The following is a 16934-nucleotide window of genomic DNA, read 5'->3' as shown; positions in this document are numbered from 1 at the left end:
GGGTCGCTGAGAAAATATTATCAAACCCTTCATGATAGTGTGTTACTTTTATATTCAACGTAGCATTCATTACTTTATGAAAGCATAGCAACACCTAAACCACCTCGACATCGAACTCCCCAGATTGATTGATTGATGGGGCTGACAGACTTCTCAAATGTTGTTGGTTGGTTGAAAATATGAAGGTTACAACCTCTTCTCGAGACTTTCTAGTAACTATGCAGTAGTGATTCTCTCTTTCTTTTACAGCGGAGTTCTCCGTGAAACTTCCATTCACTCCTCCTGCTTATTTAAACCTGTGGTGGAAAGTAACCATGAATCAACTACAAGGACATGCCAAATACCTAAATACCCAAACAGACACACAGTCACCACAGAGAAACATTATCAGGGAATGTTCCAATGTTTACAGCTACTTAATGTCCAACGCTCATCATGTATATTACATTATATCAATAGACGCCCAAAATACCTTAATAAACCTATTACTTCAAAAATGATAAGGGTCATCCCGTTAACAACCAAATCCAACTCATTGGATTACAAACTGTATGTAGCTCCTTCTGAGCTATTCTGACCGATTGGACCGACGAATTATTCACAAATAAGTCATGTTTATTAATGAAATCTGTATTTTATTTCATTATTATTTTGTACTTTTTAATGCAATGATGCCTTTACATTTGTTGCGGATTGGGTGTATTGGGGATGTAAATATGTTTATATTGTTTCGACCGCACAAAAATAATGCCATACGACAAGCGCCACCTGGTAGGAGGAATGTGCATGTGTCACTTGTGTATCCGGTTTGGACGTTGAAGGTCGCCTCGCTATTCAAGTTACAATCGGCAATATCAGGTAAGTAGGCCTAGTGACTTACGTATTTAATTTGTTATATCACTATCGGCGAATGTTAGTATTATTCGCTATCTGATATTTGAAGTTGCTGTTGTCTATTATGATTGTTTTTCGTATGCATTGACAATACCGAGTCTGATCATTACAGCGACTGAATCAAGCGTTAGGCCTACAGTAGGGCTAGGCTAGATACGAATAAAAATAACTCGTAAACTGACAGTGTATTGTAAAGACTCTGAGATAGATGTTGATTTAATATCTTTCTCCGAATATATTGCTTGATTATATGATTAAATTGCTACCTACGTACTAGTAAAGTTCACCCATAGTCTACCCGTTATCAGCTGACACATGATTTGTTGATCAGCTGTACTGTAATGTTAGTCTAAAATAAAAATAAATACCACCAAGCATACCGTGTCCATGCGGAAATTACGCAATGACAGGCAAGAGATAACCGTAAACTAAATATATGTGACAAGTATTGACAACTAAAGAAGACAGACATGAAAAATCTGGTAGTTTGGCATGGGATATGAATATCATATGATCAACTATTATATATGCATTGCAGTTTTGCATGACACGTATATGTACGTACTTACACTGTAGATTGCTTATTAGGCTAAGACAGGTTACTGTAAGTGTAGGGCCTAAGTGAGGGGGAGAGGGACATAGTAACAGCAGGTTTTTTAGAAATTGAATGTACTGAATGTTAAACACTCACAGCCTCTTCAGCTTTGAGCATTTCAGAGACCACCTTAATTTTTAAAGATTTGTTAAACATTTTTTTATGTAAAAAATGTATTCTAAAATATGTTCTCTAATTTGTCTAAAATATTGTTTGAGTAGCCAAATTTCTCAGTCACTCGGTCAATTCCGGAACAAATAATATTTTACTAAACTAATAACTTTTGGAAATTGGTTTTAAAAAATCATATATCTCTCTCATTATACAGTTACATTTTTAAAAATTGAAGACATTTCGGGTTAAGGTATTGTACCATTAACTATGTTTTGCTTTTTACACTATTTTTTTCATCCGTAATAAATAGCACTTGGATACTCTAGTTATTTTTTTCATCAATATAAAATTTATATGTTTGCTTCTATTCATACAAAAATGTACATGTAAAGGCTAAATACCAATCAAGTTAAGACCTACATTATGTATGGCTAGCAGTGGGAGGCATGTTTTTTTCTTTCTTTATTTATTTATTTTTTATGGGGGGGGAGGGGAGGGTGGGGCGAGGGTGTCAAAATATAGACAAATGACATGTATAATACAGAAAAGCCTTCTTAAGAGGAATCTGCTTGATACAAATTTTTGCTTAATCAAATCCCCGGTTTTTGTTCCTCCTTATTTTTACTTCTTTGAGAAACGTATAACAATTTTTTTTCAGAATTTTGTTGCAAAATTGCTGGATGTAGCCTTGTTTTTAAGGCTACATCCATCCAAATAAGGGAATCGATTGATAGAAAATCAATTACAATCAATCAAGTATACAATTAATTGTTGAAAATGAAAAATTTGTCAAATATGTTATAACGGGAAGTGTTTTAGTAGTGTAATAGACAACTGATATGTATAGTACAGGGAAGTGTTATAGTGTAATATGTCACGGAAGCATGTATAATTGGGACTATATATGTACTTATTATGTTGTTATTTTGTTGTATCTGTTGTATTTGAAATAGCGCAGTAATTATAAGTTGGGGTTTTAAATAGGTAGGTATCGTTAGGCGGAAACTACGTTACGGGTAGGTGTTCATGGCTGGTGCTATGTAGTGACGGACATGTTTCTTTGTCCGCGTGCACAATAAGATTTATCGGAGATTCCATAATTTGTGAGCCAGGCACAGACATCAGACAGTGGTAAGTACTCTTTCTACCTCACTTCTATTCCGTTTTAGTTGGTATTATTGTATTGTACCTGATATTATCGAGTCAGACAATTCAGGTATCTGTGCGCTCCAGTTCTCCAGTCGACCGTGACTATTGTTTATCGAGTAGATTGAAATATGTTGTATTTATGTTATTTCATGTCATTTAATATGTATCATATATATTAACATAGTATACTTACTTAATGCATGTGTTTGGTAACTATATATGCAATTCATCACTATGTATCACGGGTTTCACTCGATTATAAAACTAAAATAAAGCCCAGTTCTATTGTTATAACGGTAAAGCGTAATGTGTGCGCGCGGGGGTGCAAAATGTATGGAAGCCGATGAGAGCAACTCTGAGTGTTATACCTGTTTATAGTATTTTTTGTTCATTTTGGAGCCGCACATTAGTGTTTGTCATTGTATAATAGGTATATATGTCATTTAGTAATTGGTTTACATCTTATTAGTAAAATAATTAGTTAAATAAGTGTAATTTCAGTAAAGTTCTATATATGATTATGTATTGGGAATGCATGGAGTTTGTGTGAAAAATAAAAATGATAATTGTTAATGAATTACTTGTAGCTTCACATAATGGGAGTTGGAAGCAAGCCCACGGAACCAACAGCCATGACCAGGCTTTAGATATCCCAGCAACATTCCAAGCAACTGGACCGACCGGGAACATACATGTATTCTCCATCAAGGTCAAATTCAGCTATGGTGAGCTAGGGTGGTCTTGCAGCGAGGGTTGTTTGTGAACAACGTAACTTATATACCTGTCGTGTCTTGTACACTCGTAAATGAAGTTAGCTATTACTCTATGGGCTCTGGATTGAGCTGGATTGATGGTGGATGGATGGTGTTCATCTTCCTTAACTCTGGACTGCATACTGCTGAGGCTCTGGCTTGAGAGTTTTTTCCTCAATAGCTAGTTGTCAGCTATTTGTCACTGGATCTTTATGTGAGGCTACATAATCAAGACATTTTAGGGAAACAGTTTGAATGTGTGCTTGTAAGTGAGGGTATGACTGTTTTGTATAAATTTATCGCATATGACTTTTATTCCATTTGTAAATAAATATCATCTTTGTTTTGTTTTCAATATTTTCCGTTTTTATTTCCCGTATAAGCAACCGACGCTTGCCCCACGTTAACAAATTTGTGGCAGCGGTGGGATAACAATCGTTAGTTTGTATGGGAATGGAAATCTGATTATATTGATTACGCTATTAGGTTAGATTGTTTGACGGACTCCGGTTAGGAACTTCTTCTTACTTCACTTCTTTTCTGTACGTTAGTATACGCGAACGTGGTCTTCGGAAAGGAGGTAAGTTGATGGGAAGGAAGTTCATGCTTTGTAGCAGGTAAGTCCTAGTTCTTGTACAAAGTAGTACTTAGTTCTTCGTTGTTCAGTATTAATGTCTTATTATTGTTGTTCTTATTTCCGGCACTGGTAAGTTATATTCTTTGCAGGATGTCGTCACTCACTGAGTTGATAATATTGGAAAGGAGTTAGGATTGAAAGGTTAGGAGCTTCGTTCTTTTGTTTAGGAGCAACAAGCTAAGGAAAGGGATGATCGTGAACAAGAGAGACGGGAACGACAAAATCAGAGATATTTTGAACAGAATGAGAGAGTCGAGAGACAGAGCCGACAAGAGAGCAGAGGAAGAACATAAGGCAAGCGTAAGCTGGAGTTGATTCAGGCGGGTCATCAGGTACAACCGGATATGGCTCAGAGGGACAATGCTGCGAGTAAAGGTCCTAAATTGCCCGCATTCAACGAGGAAAGGGACAACATCGATGCGTAAATTCAGCGGTTTGAACGATATGCGACAGCTCAGAGATGGAAGCGAGATATTTGGAGAGCTAACTTGAGCGCACTACTGACGGGAAATTCTTTGGCGGTGTTTTCACAATTGCCAGTCGATCAGGCGCTTGACTTCAACGAGTTGCTTTACTGAATAGATTTGACAAGACAGAAGAGGGTTTTAGCAAGAGTGTCCGCACGTCACGACCACAGGGAGGAGAAACCTTTACTCAGTTTGCTATTCGACTGGACAATTATTTGGAGAGATGGATCGAGCTCACCAATACGAACAAGACGTATTAAGGTTTGAAGGACTTAGTCATAAGGGACCAGTTCATCCAGGTTTGCAATCAGGATTTGTTGTTGTTCTTAAAGGAAGGATACCAAAATCGATTGACGAGATGTCGACCCTTGCAGATCAGTATGCAGAAGCTAGACGAACCAGAGCAGTTCATCTTGAGATGTCTAAAGCGGCCAGGCCAAGCATGGGGGTCAGAAATCCTCGACATCCAGACATTCAGCATCTATGTTTTCGCAAGGTAAGTAGTCTGGAGGCACATCTGATATGGCAAATGAAATAACTTGTTTGTATTGGAAGAAGGTGGGACATATTGCATCGGATTGCCGCAAGAAGAAGTCCGATAAGTTGAAGGAAGGGAAAGCAGCATCTATTGTGCAGGAATCTGTGAGTAGCGATGAACACGGTATTCCGAAGATGAGTCAGGCCTGTAATTCGAAAGCATCATCTATGCCAGTGGTCTTTGGTCGAGTCGGTCGTAAACTTGTAACCGTATAGCGGGACTCGGGTTGTGATGAGGTTGGAGTTAGACGAAGTCTAGTGGACCCTGAGAAGATTACTGAGAAGACCAAAACTTACAGTTTAGCTGATGGTTCTCGACTCATCTGTCAGATCGCCCATTTCGACATTAACACGCCATACTTTAGAGGAGAGACGGAAGCGTTTTTGTTTGAGTCGCCTCTCTATGACGTGATAGTATGGAAAGATGCTATTCCTGTTGATCTTTCATCAATGCAGTACAGACTAGAGCAGCAGTGAAATGAAACACGAAGCATTTTAAACCACTACAGGTATCCAATTTCATGAGTGATCTTGGGAGCGTACAGGATCTGAAGGAGGAACAGCAGACAGATGCTAGTTTAGAGAAATTTAGGAAGCTAGCGAGGGAAAAAGATACGTTGACCCGGGATGATGGCGGAAAGTCTCTGATTCTTTACCACAAAGGATTACTCTACTGGGAATTTCAGAGTCCGGTGATCGCTAAATCGACAAATGGTGATGAAACTTGCACATGGATCGATAATGTCTGGCCATCTCGCCGCAAAGAGAACTTTTCAATATTCTCCGTTTTCATTTCCCGAATAAGCAACCGACGCTTGTTCCACGTTAACATAATAGAGGACTGACATGTATAGTATAGGGAGGTGTTATAGAGTAATAGACAACTGACATATATAGTATAGGAATGTGTTATAGTGTAATAGAGAACTGACATGTATAGTATAGGGAGGTGTTGTAGTGTAATAGACAACTGACATGTATAGTATAAGGAAGTATTATAGTGTAATAGACAACTGACATTATAGTATAGTATTGGGAAGCGTTCTAGTAGGGTGTGTTTGTGTTTAATTTACCACGGCAATGCTATTTAGAAGAGGGGGTTCACTTTACCATTGGGGGGGGTCATTTCACTATTATGGTATTTTGACCCGGGGCCGGGTCAGGAATTTAGTTAATTGACTTTCATGTCCTACAGCTGAAATCCAAGGATTTACAACATGATAATTATGTGTTTCGAATTCAGATGTACAATAGCTATACATCTAGAATTCCTACAAAAAACACTAATCGACAGTCAGCGCATGGAAATGGTCCTACAAATGTCATGATCCAGAGAAAGAACAAAATTAGAAAGATGGACGCCTCCATTTTTTTCAGTAGCATTAAACATTTTATATAAGGCATGTTTCATCTGATGCATGTGTACTACATATCTGTTGTCATTGATGCATGGTACTACATACATTTAAGGATGAACAATGAAAGCTGACTTTAAGAGGGTTGCTTTCAATTTAATACTTCATTCTTAACATGTTCACATAAAAAAAAATTTCACTGGGATTGAAAAAAATGGAGGTAATTTGCTTATTTGTTAATTTTTAGGTATATTTTCTGGCATAGTGATGAATACAATTAAAAGAATAGCAAAAATATAGAAATGTATGTAATTATAATCAATTTTTAGCCCGACCGATATTGTCTATTATTACCAATTTCTTATTTGCGGCCCCTATACTTACAATGCTGTAACATTGCGAAAATAAATATTTTTCATGGATCATATTTAATTTAATACAGAAACCACAGTGGGACTGAATAGAGGGAGATAATTTTGTAATTTAGTCATTTTCGAGCTGTACAGTATCTCAAAGTATAAGGCCAAAAACAATAAAGGTCTGTTTAGGGTTACCCGACTGGCCCTATTTTTTTTACCCCAGACCCTATTTTTTTATACTTTTCTACGAGTCGGGATTTCGATCTCGGACTCCAGTTCCGGCCATTATTTTAAAGTGAAAGACACTAAAAAATCCTTCCGACCCACCGACCCTATTCACCCTAAACAGACATATTTTGGCCTAATGCTAAATAATGAATATTATTATATCTCATGTGTATAGTCCTGTTTCTGGCTGAGAAATAAAACATTGTGTTTCCCTCGAGGAAAATTAAGCATCCTAATTTCATTTTAACTGCCAGTATATATTATACAATGAACTACCAAGGTTTCTTAATTAATAATCATGACCTTTATTCCAGGTCATAGGGGTCAAATAGACTAAAATCATGAAATGACTTCAAACTCTGGTATATTTTTCATAACCTAATGAAATTGGTCCCGTTTAGAAGTAACAACAAGAGTTATTTCCCATTTCTCTTCTCTTCATTTCATCTGCGACACTCCTTCAGGTGTCGCTCAAGTAGTAAATTGGAATAAAAATTGAATAAAGAACAGACAAATATTCCATTACATCACATTTACTATATTTTTTATGATAAGATATTATATTTATTTTAAATTAATTGCTAAAATCTATAAACAGCTTAATGGAAATGGCAATAGACAGATAAAAACCAGCGTAACCAACAACAATAAAAAGCATATGTCAGTAAGAAAATTGCATACCAAAAAACAATGTTTTTTTTTTTGTTTTTTTGTTGTTTTTTTTTACATATATATAATAAGGTCTATGTTAGTAGAATTTAAAGCGTTCCCAAAAATATCGTCTAACATATTATCATAATAGTGTGTAGGAGTAATTGGAATACAATTGATTTGATGAACAATAGGCGATTTATGACTACAGCTAGTATCATATGATAACCACGCATAAGTGATGCACTGTACTTTGATCTGTTAAAGTCTTAAGTTCCGAGTGAAGTTGAAAATGTATCGTCAGTGTTAAAAACGCAAATAAAAATGCTAGTTATGTCAGAAAGATAGTAATATTCAAATTAAATACGAAAGGGTACATTAATTTAAACAAAAGTACAAGATAACAATAATGAAATAATATATAAAGTATCAACACTATCAGTATTATTAGAATCGACAGTAAAAGGTTATAACCTATACACAACGACAATATATTAAATACTAGATTAGTTATAATCGAACAGAGACTTAAATAGATATCAAGTTGATGTCAGATATTCAAAATATGTTTATATAAGGATGCACAATTTTGCATTTGAGGTGTTTCGTTATATATAAAAACTTCCATTTTGGTATATAATCATTTTCCTTGGCTTTAAATTGATTAACAATGCCTTCACTTCATGCCTATAAAATGTCGCCAACATTTGTGGAGGAAAAGAAGAGTACTTTAAACAAATCGACATTTTTCTCTTGTAGACTGGATTATATACTTGATTAACATAATACTTATTTAAACAAGTTATACTCAAGTCAATCCATATAATAAGTCAGTATTTACAATAACTGCTATTCTACAGTAGGAGATCAATAGTAGTAACATATCGCAATCTCAAACAACAAAGCGATATTTGGAAATCCAATGAAAATTTAGGGATCGCCGAACACAATTGCATTATACTAAATCAACTAAGTCAATATAAGAACAATGCAATTCTTTTCTGTCTTTGTAGATCGAAGTGTAGATAAGGCAGACTTTGTCAGTATAATATTCTTATACTTAAAATCATAAGAATAGTAATTTTGAAAACAACGTTTTAGAGTGATATTTGAAAATCAAAAACAAAACAATGCATTTGATGGCAATACAAGCATCAATGTACATCATTATATTTTTCACTGTCGAAATGTTTATAGGACAAAAATCAACGTTTGTCAGTCAATGATGTTTTACACATTAATGGTATTCAGACACCACAGTTGATGTTTACGTCCTCTGTATCCAGATATATCGCATTGTATATATACATGGTTAGTATCTAGATATATCGCATTTGATATATATCGTCAGTATCCTGATATATCACAGCTAATATACACCGTCAGTGTCCAGATTTTTGGATATACATACTCAGTATCCAGATATCTCTCAATTCATATATACATCATCAGTATCCAGATAATCCCTTAACGTGGTATAGCAGCACTGGTATTGGTCCTGAACAAAACAAGGGTAACTGTATGTAAATCATAAATTCCAAACATACAATTTTGTTAAATGAATGAATATTTACCGAATAACAATTCGTACAATATCAAATGGTATCAAGATGGTAAAAGGGTTACATTAACGAACATTGCCTAGTACATGTATCCGAAGCTATTAGTGTGAACTTAACTTTGGAATAACTGTAATGAAACTTCACCCCCGCATCCTTTATAAATCAAGATACAAAAGATATCCATACAGAAAGAAAGTCCGTCTCTGTTTAACGGTTTTCTAAACAAAACAGTGATGTTTGACGTGATCTTCACACGACAATAAATAAGTTCAAATTTATTCTAGATATTTCGATTATTTGACAACATTTGCAAAAACATAGTTAATTAAGTGTTTTACTCCTTCAATAAAAAAGATAACATTTTGCTTTACCATAACAAATCATATTAAAAGCTGCATTTGTTATGCTATGTTATATGATATGCTATGCTAATGATATATGAAATATCTAGTATATGAATGATATATAAGTGGTGATAACTATTATACATTATAAAATATTTACACAGACTCAAAATGTTAATTTACTACAGTTATATGCTGATATTTTCTCTTACAGTAACTGTTATAAAATTTTAATTTGTTTTTTGTTTTTCTATTCGTTATTACAAATACACAATGAAAAGTTTAAGTGAAAATGGTGTTATTGTTTTGGGGAAAATGGGGATGGGATGGTTAGGTGAGTGAGAGACACCCCTCCCTTGTGCGAGGACATCTGTTCAATTTTTAAAGGCTGACCCAAAGGCCCCAATCTTGGCAGCCTTCAGATGTATACATCAACATGTCTGGGGTATTAAATGCTGTTTTTTTGTTTGTTTTTTCTTCTTTTTTTTTAAAGCCCAAACTACTTTGACCTTCATCAAACAATCTTAAATATCCTGATGAAAATATTTCCAACCTTCACATTTGTTTTATCATAATCAATCTATCTTGTCCTGGGGTATTCTGTAAAAACCACAATTTTGCGAAAATAATCTAATTTATTTTAATGATAGTGTTATGTATGACACTAAATACATGTAGTTATGAGATAAGGGAGACAACTCCTATAGATTTATTATCAATACATCCTATAAAGTTCATATCATTGATTTAGGTTATAGAACTTTCTAGAATATTATCATGTATAAACAAATATGTTTGTAAACATGTTGATTATAAGTAGAGATCTAAAATGATCTATTTTCAGAAAGTTCTGTGTGTTTATTTGTTTACTGTCTTTAGTTAGATATTTTTAGAAGTAGAAGGTTCTCCAATATTCTTGAATTAGGGTTTAGCTATATATACTCCAGCTGTCCAAGGCTAATCAGAACTGGAATGAGACCTGTAATTAGACATATCAAGAATTGTACAGCGCCATGTAAGATTCTATTGGGAGAGCTATTGTGACTTTATCTGTGGATTATTACAACACCTTGTGTGGATTTATTCATATTGCCTGGAACTTTACAAATCATCTGTGGACATTCATTTTCCTTGTGGATTTGTGATTATTGTTAATTTGAAACCTGGAAGGATCAAGAATCATACCAGGACATTTGCATACAGATAAGTAACACTTTGAATCATCGTATTACTCTTGTACCACCACCAATTACTTTAGATATTGTAAACCATCTCTGTATAATATTGTATATATAATTAAATTGTGTTTTGAATCTAGCTGCTGGTTTCTCATTTCTGTTATTCTGGGTCATAACAATAGTGACTGTCTCACCTAACAATCTAAAAACCAAGATTGGCAAAATTAGATTATCTTAGGTAACAGACAGACAGACAGAATAACGGGAACAAAAACTATAGTCACCAGCACCGTTAGGGGATCAATAAGCATCCTTCTATGAACATCCTATACATACATAATCGTCTTTGACCATATTAAACGATGTACTCCTCTGAGAAGTCAAAATTTTCTTGTTTTAAACTTTTTTCTCATATAGATTTTAGGAAATAGCAGTTCATACCATGAAAGAAAATGAAAGAAAAAACATATGTCCGTGTGCTCGTTTTTGAGCTATTGTCACTCCAGGATACCTAGTTGAAAAAATATTGGATTTTATGGGAATTTTGCCGTTTTGATCGTATACACAAGAGACTAATTATATAATTTCCTAATGGGGTGTTTGATATGTATGGATGTTTGTAGAATTTATTTTCCAGTAATTTTCTTTAAAAACATACCAGTTTTGATTAATAATACCAATATTTTTCTCAAAATAACAGCATATGCTACCCCTATCCCTTGACTTTGAGCTACAAATGCACCATTTTCAGCCATTTTTGCCAAATTAAACCCTTTTTAGAAAAGGTTATGGTATTAAACTTTTGTTAATATTTTGCAATTCAACAGGGAAAGGGTTGTTCTTTCTAATTCAGACAGAAAAATGGGGGGTGCGTGTGCTTACTGTTTTTCCCCATTTGAATATTTATTTTTCGATATTTTAGAGTAAAAAAATAAAAGTGCTCAAATTACCATTAAGTGTTAATATAAAGTGACAAAAGTATATCATTTCACACATTAATGATCAGTATTTTACTTACAACGAACCCAGTAAAGATTTACAGCAAAAAAATTGCCCGATACAGCTAAACATACTGACGCAGTGTTGATTTAAGTAAAAACAATTTCAGTAAAAAATGGTAAAATTGTGGCTCTACTCAAAGCGAAAACAGACACAATTTCAAAATGGCCGCCAAATGGGCCATTTCTTAAAATCTCCATATAAAAAAATCGAAAAGTAATTTTTTGACAAAATTTGCAACCGTCAACTTGCTACAGATATTGAAAGATTTTATTTGAAAATCTGATAACTTCTTTGATCTATGTCGAAACGAGAATTCAACGTGACTGAAACCTCAGAAGAATACATCCTTAAGCATTAAACCGTCTTTCTATTGAATCTATGGTCTATACAGAAACCGAGCTTTGCAAACATTCGCACATTATGAGATGATTGTCTGCAAAGCTCTGGAATCTATATAGACCATCGATTGAGGGGTCTCTGCATTAATATTGTTTGCGTTAAATCCATGAAAACCGTATATCAAATGCGATTTAATCCATAAGATGAGACAGTCATTTTGACGATGATCAGTTGGCGTTACCATGTAAGTGACGTCACAATAATCACGTTTTGGGTGTCAGTAATACCCCATATACTTCAATTCGGCTTGATTAGTTTATATAGAAAAAAGTAGCAAGTGAATGTATATATTGCTGTTTAGAAGACATACGTACGAAATTTGTTAAAAACTCCGGACGTCGTACGAGCAGTTGACGTGAGATCTGATATATATCCACCTCTTCGTCACACTTCATTTGGTCTCTGGCATTGCTGATACAGCAGAACAGTCCACTCTGGGAATATCCGTCACTGTAACATTAGAACACAGTATGACATATTTGCATATACAACAATAGTGAAATGTATGTGTTGTTTCAAATAAACTCGATAAACACTATTAGAACTAGGAATGACATAGCCAAAGTGACAAGATAACATTCATATATGGGTAAGTACGGTCAAATAAGTAGCCGCATGATGCCTAGTTGTCATTACATACCGACATATGACAATTGTTGTCTTGGTGTCGTCCGATTTACGTCGGCTGTCAACTAACTCCAGCAGCTGAAGCAACACTGACGAATCCTTAGGGACTGGAGAGTCTCTATCCCATCCAGTCATGTGGAACACTCGGAGGTTGATAGAAGTGTTATTCTCCTGGGAAGGTAAGAATAACGTTTCTTAAACATTTCACCTGTCTTTGATTTCTATCTCAGACATATATGTGCAATAGCGTAATCATATTGAAGACTGATCACAAAATTAATCACTTAAGTGATTTTTTATAAAAAATTAAATTGTTAAATGATGTATACAAAAGGCTCACCAAATTTTCCATTTCAATATCATGTAAATCCAAACATTCTATGGTTGATGAATGTCCCTTGTACTCCAGCCTATAATTGCTGAAAGTTTGGAACTCATCGTCTGTATGCAACCATTCCTTAAAGAAGAAATATCTTAACCATTAAAAGGTTACAATCCTGATAAAATGACCTCTATTAATGATTTTACAATTGAATGGTTACAATTCTGATAAAAGACCGCTATTAATGATTTTATACAGAGAACATAATTTTGCATAAATAGAAAGCATATCACCTGTGGTAAAACAGCGTAGTGTTCACGTATTGATCTGTAGATCAAACATGGATTGCGTTCTCTCTTTCCCGAACAGGAACATCCACAATCTTACCACTCTAAGACTGTTCTATCTCACCCTAGGGTAAAGACAAGCCACACGAGATCAGGATCACGTGCGACACAAAGTGATCCACAGGGTAAGAGAAAAATAGCCATTCACCCTCTTAGGGGTGAGACAGGATATCTCAACCCGCGGGATAAAACTTTAAACTGTGAAACACGAGGCTTTGCCGAGATTCTTACCCCTTTGGTTAAGATTCTCATGTCTGAACCCAAAGAAGATGAAATATTTTATTAAGCTTTGTCGACATAATTCTACCAAACCGGATTGATGATTTGGTATGGTACACTTACAATGTGGTCCGTGTCAATGGTCACGAGTGTGTGACAGTTGTGGTCCATTATCATCGTTAACAGATCCACCACAGTGTCCTCCAAGGGAGTCTGAGTGACGATGTACCCAGTCTTGGACGTGTAGGACTTTTTAGGCAAAAGAAAATAAATACTGGCAGTAAATTGCATTATTACTTAAATAGAAGGAAGCAGATTGAAGGGATAATTTTCAAACTGAAAAGGAATATAATGTCGATTAGCTATACATTTTGCATCAATCAAATATCACTTGCGATATTTTCAGAAAAAAACAACAATAACAAGCAAAGTTCTTCTAATGACAACATTTAGATAATAATTTATATGCAGATAGAATATACTATCATTATTTTTGCATAAGTGCCATGTCATACATCCATGTCATAAATATCATAAGACAAACGTGTTATAACACTCTTGTGACGTCACATGTAGTTATGGCGTCATGACCAATAACTGACGTCGTAAGATTGTCTTGGTAGACGGAAACTTTTGATATAGAGACATTCACTGACTGGTGAATGGAAATGAAGATTCATCGAATGTGCTTATAAAGCCATACAAGTCCAATTGTAATACCACTTCAACTGTAAAGGTAAAAGAAATATATTAAACTTCAAACGAATAACATCATAACGAAATAACTCGTTCCATGTATAATTAAACGTAAATTCTGAAAACACTTTGGACTTTCAACAAATACATTGTTACATTACGTTTAAAAATGAATTGGAAATCTTACCGGCAACATAACGGCATTGATGTAGTCTGTTCTCCTGCTTGACTGGGATTGAAGGTAAGTCCTAAACCTATCAGCTGTAGAAAAAAATACCTTGATTAGACCTTGGTATCATTGAATCGCGCATTACCTGATACCGAATAGAGTATAAATTCGATGAATAAATTAAAATTATACTTAATTAAAAACATGAAATTCCAGTATATGACCATTCACTTTACTTTGACATTTACATGAATCTTCATATTACACCATTACCTGCTAAGACGGATAGGTTCCTGTTCTTCATCTTGTTAGATGGCAGTAAGGCGGCCCTGTAGTCAGTCTCATCGTAATTTGGTTTGGTAGATTGCGTCATCTACCCATGTCAAATGTAAATTAATGATAGTTATAAAAATAATCTTTTCTACGAATGATAAAAGCACATAAGTGTAAAAACACATAAAGGAGTACTAGTAGGAATGAAAGCATTGATAAATGTGAACATACCAATGAAAACAATTATTGTTATTTATTGCAATAATCACAAACACAAACTTGTATTATCATTGTTTAATATTTGCACGCTGACTGTCCAATTTCACATTACCTGGTATTCCTGTCTGAGCTTTGTTTGGTTGGTGGGACCACCATTGGAGAGGGCACTAAGTTCTGTATGGAACCTCCCTCTTGGGATGAGGGTGTCCGGCATATCGAAGGCTTCAAGAAGTAGCTGATGTACAGCTATGTATTGTTCCTGGAAAAAGGCAATGTATGGAAGTTATTACTGGGAGGGGGTTAACTCTGAAAATATCCGAATTATAAAAAACGTTATAAGCAGCCAATTAATACAAACACAAATGAAACTTACGGCAGTTTGAACCATATTTACTCTATCCTTCCGCATGGTTTTAATGTATTGCAAGACGTCAATTCTTTTAGTCTCTTTCCCGTATTCTAGTAGAGCGTCGAGGGCGATGAAAGTTCCCGTCCTACCAATACCAGCACTGTAAAACAAGTTCTTCAGAAAAACCTTGTTCGTTTACAAAGCAACATTGTTAGTGATAAGTTTTTAATAGACGGATTTAGTCTAAAAGGGCATTGGACATGCATATACATTGAAGACAAACAAGTTTTAATAGAAGTCCTATCTCTGTGACATACCATGAATGTCCACTGTGGCCCAAGTGTGTGGAATGTTTAAACAAACTCGCTTGCTGTCTGCGACTACACATTTTTGGTATGTCGTCTTGTATGCCGAACCCTAGGCCGTGCCAGTGGAGTAAAGCAAATATTGCCTAGACCTATTCAAAACATTATTTCTAAGAGTAGACTTACCTGTCATTGCTCTAACAAAACGTGATGTTGTCTGTTAACTCAAATAGTAGGCAGTAATTGAAGTTTGTGTTTTCATAACTAAGGACAGACTTATGTCCAATGTTTTCAACAAAATTAAAATCATGTCAACCTGTTAGTTTGTGTCATGAAGCGAAAAAAAAGAAATGCTCTAACACTGTTCTGTTATAGCACTTGCCAGGCGATATTAGGTTTTAATCAAATTACACGATCTTAAAATGTACCTGAAAATTAACTCCATCAACTTTTCAGTGGTTATTTATTGCGTTTGTTTATAATCTAACTTAAATGCCATCGGCTCGGGCACGGGTTTAGCTATACGATTTGGAATTCCAACGATATCGATTGAAATAGTTAATAATATCTTGATATTTGTTGATATCAATTTGTTTTATTTTTGACAAGACATGTAAATTACAACTTTCATTTTATATTTTGCTCGTGATTATGCAAGATGATTAGTGTTACTATCATTTAAAATTATCGTCATTCTTGAAACTATATTTGAATATTACATATCCATCTGATTTTCAGAACAGATATTGATTCCTTTGTGTAAGTTTAATGCCATAGTTATAGGGCAAAAAAAGTAGATAAGGATCACAAAAGAGTGACGTCAGCATCAATTTCTATAGATGAGGTAAGATATTTGGATAATATATTAAGATATAGAAACATTGAGAAGTTAGTTTTGGTTCGAACATCTCGACATATTACCTGCAGTGGACAACCATTCTTCCTTTCATTACAGCCTCGTAGTTCTTCACGCGTCGATGGAAGACAACGAGTTCGTTAGGGTCAGGAGTCCCGTGGTCTGGCCACGTGGTGTAGTGAAACTGATGTATCTGTCGGACTGTTTTTGTCTGCAAGGAAGTTTTTAAGCAGAAATATCAACTTTTTTCTATTTATTTCGCATAAAGGCGTGTCTCAAATTTTTTGCTTTGACCTTGGATTCAATATTGTCCTTCAATTTTGGAATCA

The 16934-nt window shown here is 34.9% G+C and overlaps 1 protein-coding gene and 1 pseudogene across 4 annotated transcripts in view; one reads left to right on the top strand and one right to left on the bottom strand.

The window, feature by feature from the left end:
- The first annotated feature begins 716 nt into the window (after nt 1–716).
- LOC138326132 (uncharacterized) lies at nt 717–6541 on the top strand (annotated as a pseudogene).
- A 1240-nt stretch (nt 6542–7781) lies between these two features.
- The window catches only part of LOC138324658 (receptor-type tyrosine-protein phosphatase T-like), a 34797-nt gene continuing 25644 nt past the window's right edge, over nt 7782–16934 (bottom strand). For 3 of the 4 annotated variants that reach the window (XM_069269687.1, XM_069269688.1, XM_069269691.1), the window contains 10 exons: nt 16671–16816; nt 15469–15604; nt 15208–15354; nt 14877–14976; nt 14622–14695; nt 13862–13987; nt 13191–13307; nt 12864–13021; nt 12538–12673; nt 7783–9236 (listed from right to left, as the gene is read on the bottom strand). In XM_069269687.1, coding sequence (XP_069125788.1) covers nt 9168–9236; nt 12538–12673; nt 12864–13021; nt 13191–13307; nt 13862–13987; nt 14622–14695; nt 14877–14976; nt 15208–15354; nt 15469–15604; nt 16671–16816 — 1209 coding nt within the window. In that variant the 3' untranslated portion in view covers nt 7783–9167. Of the gene's footprint in view, nt 9237–12537; nt 12674–12863; nt 13022–13190; nt 13308–13861; nt 13988–14621; nt 14696–14876; nt 14977–15207; nt 15355–15468; nt 15605–16670; nt 16817–16934 lie in introns of all 4 variants that reach the window. The other variant, XM_069269690.1, reaches the window with a different exon arrangement.

Source organism: Argopecten irradians, chromosome 6 (assembly GCF_041381155.1).
Source record: "Argopecten irradians isolate NY chromosome 6, Ai_NY, whole genome shotgun sequence".
NCBI lineage: Eukaryota > Metazoa > Mollusca > Bivalvia > Pectinida > Pectinidae > Argopecten > Argopecten irradians.
The sequence above is the reverse complement of the archived record's forward strand: the minus strand, read 5'-3'. Positions and strand labels throughout refer to the sequence as shown.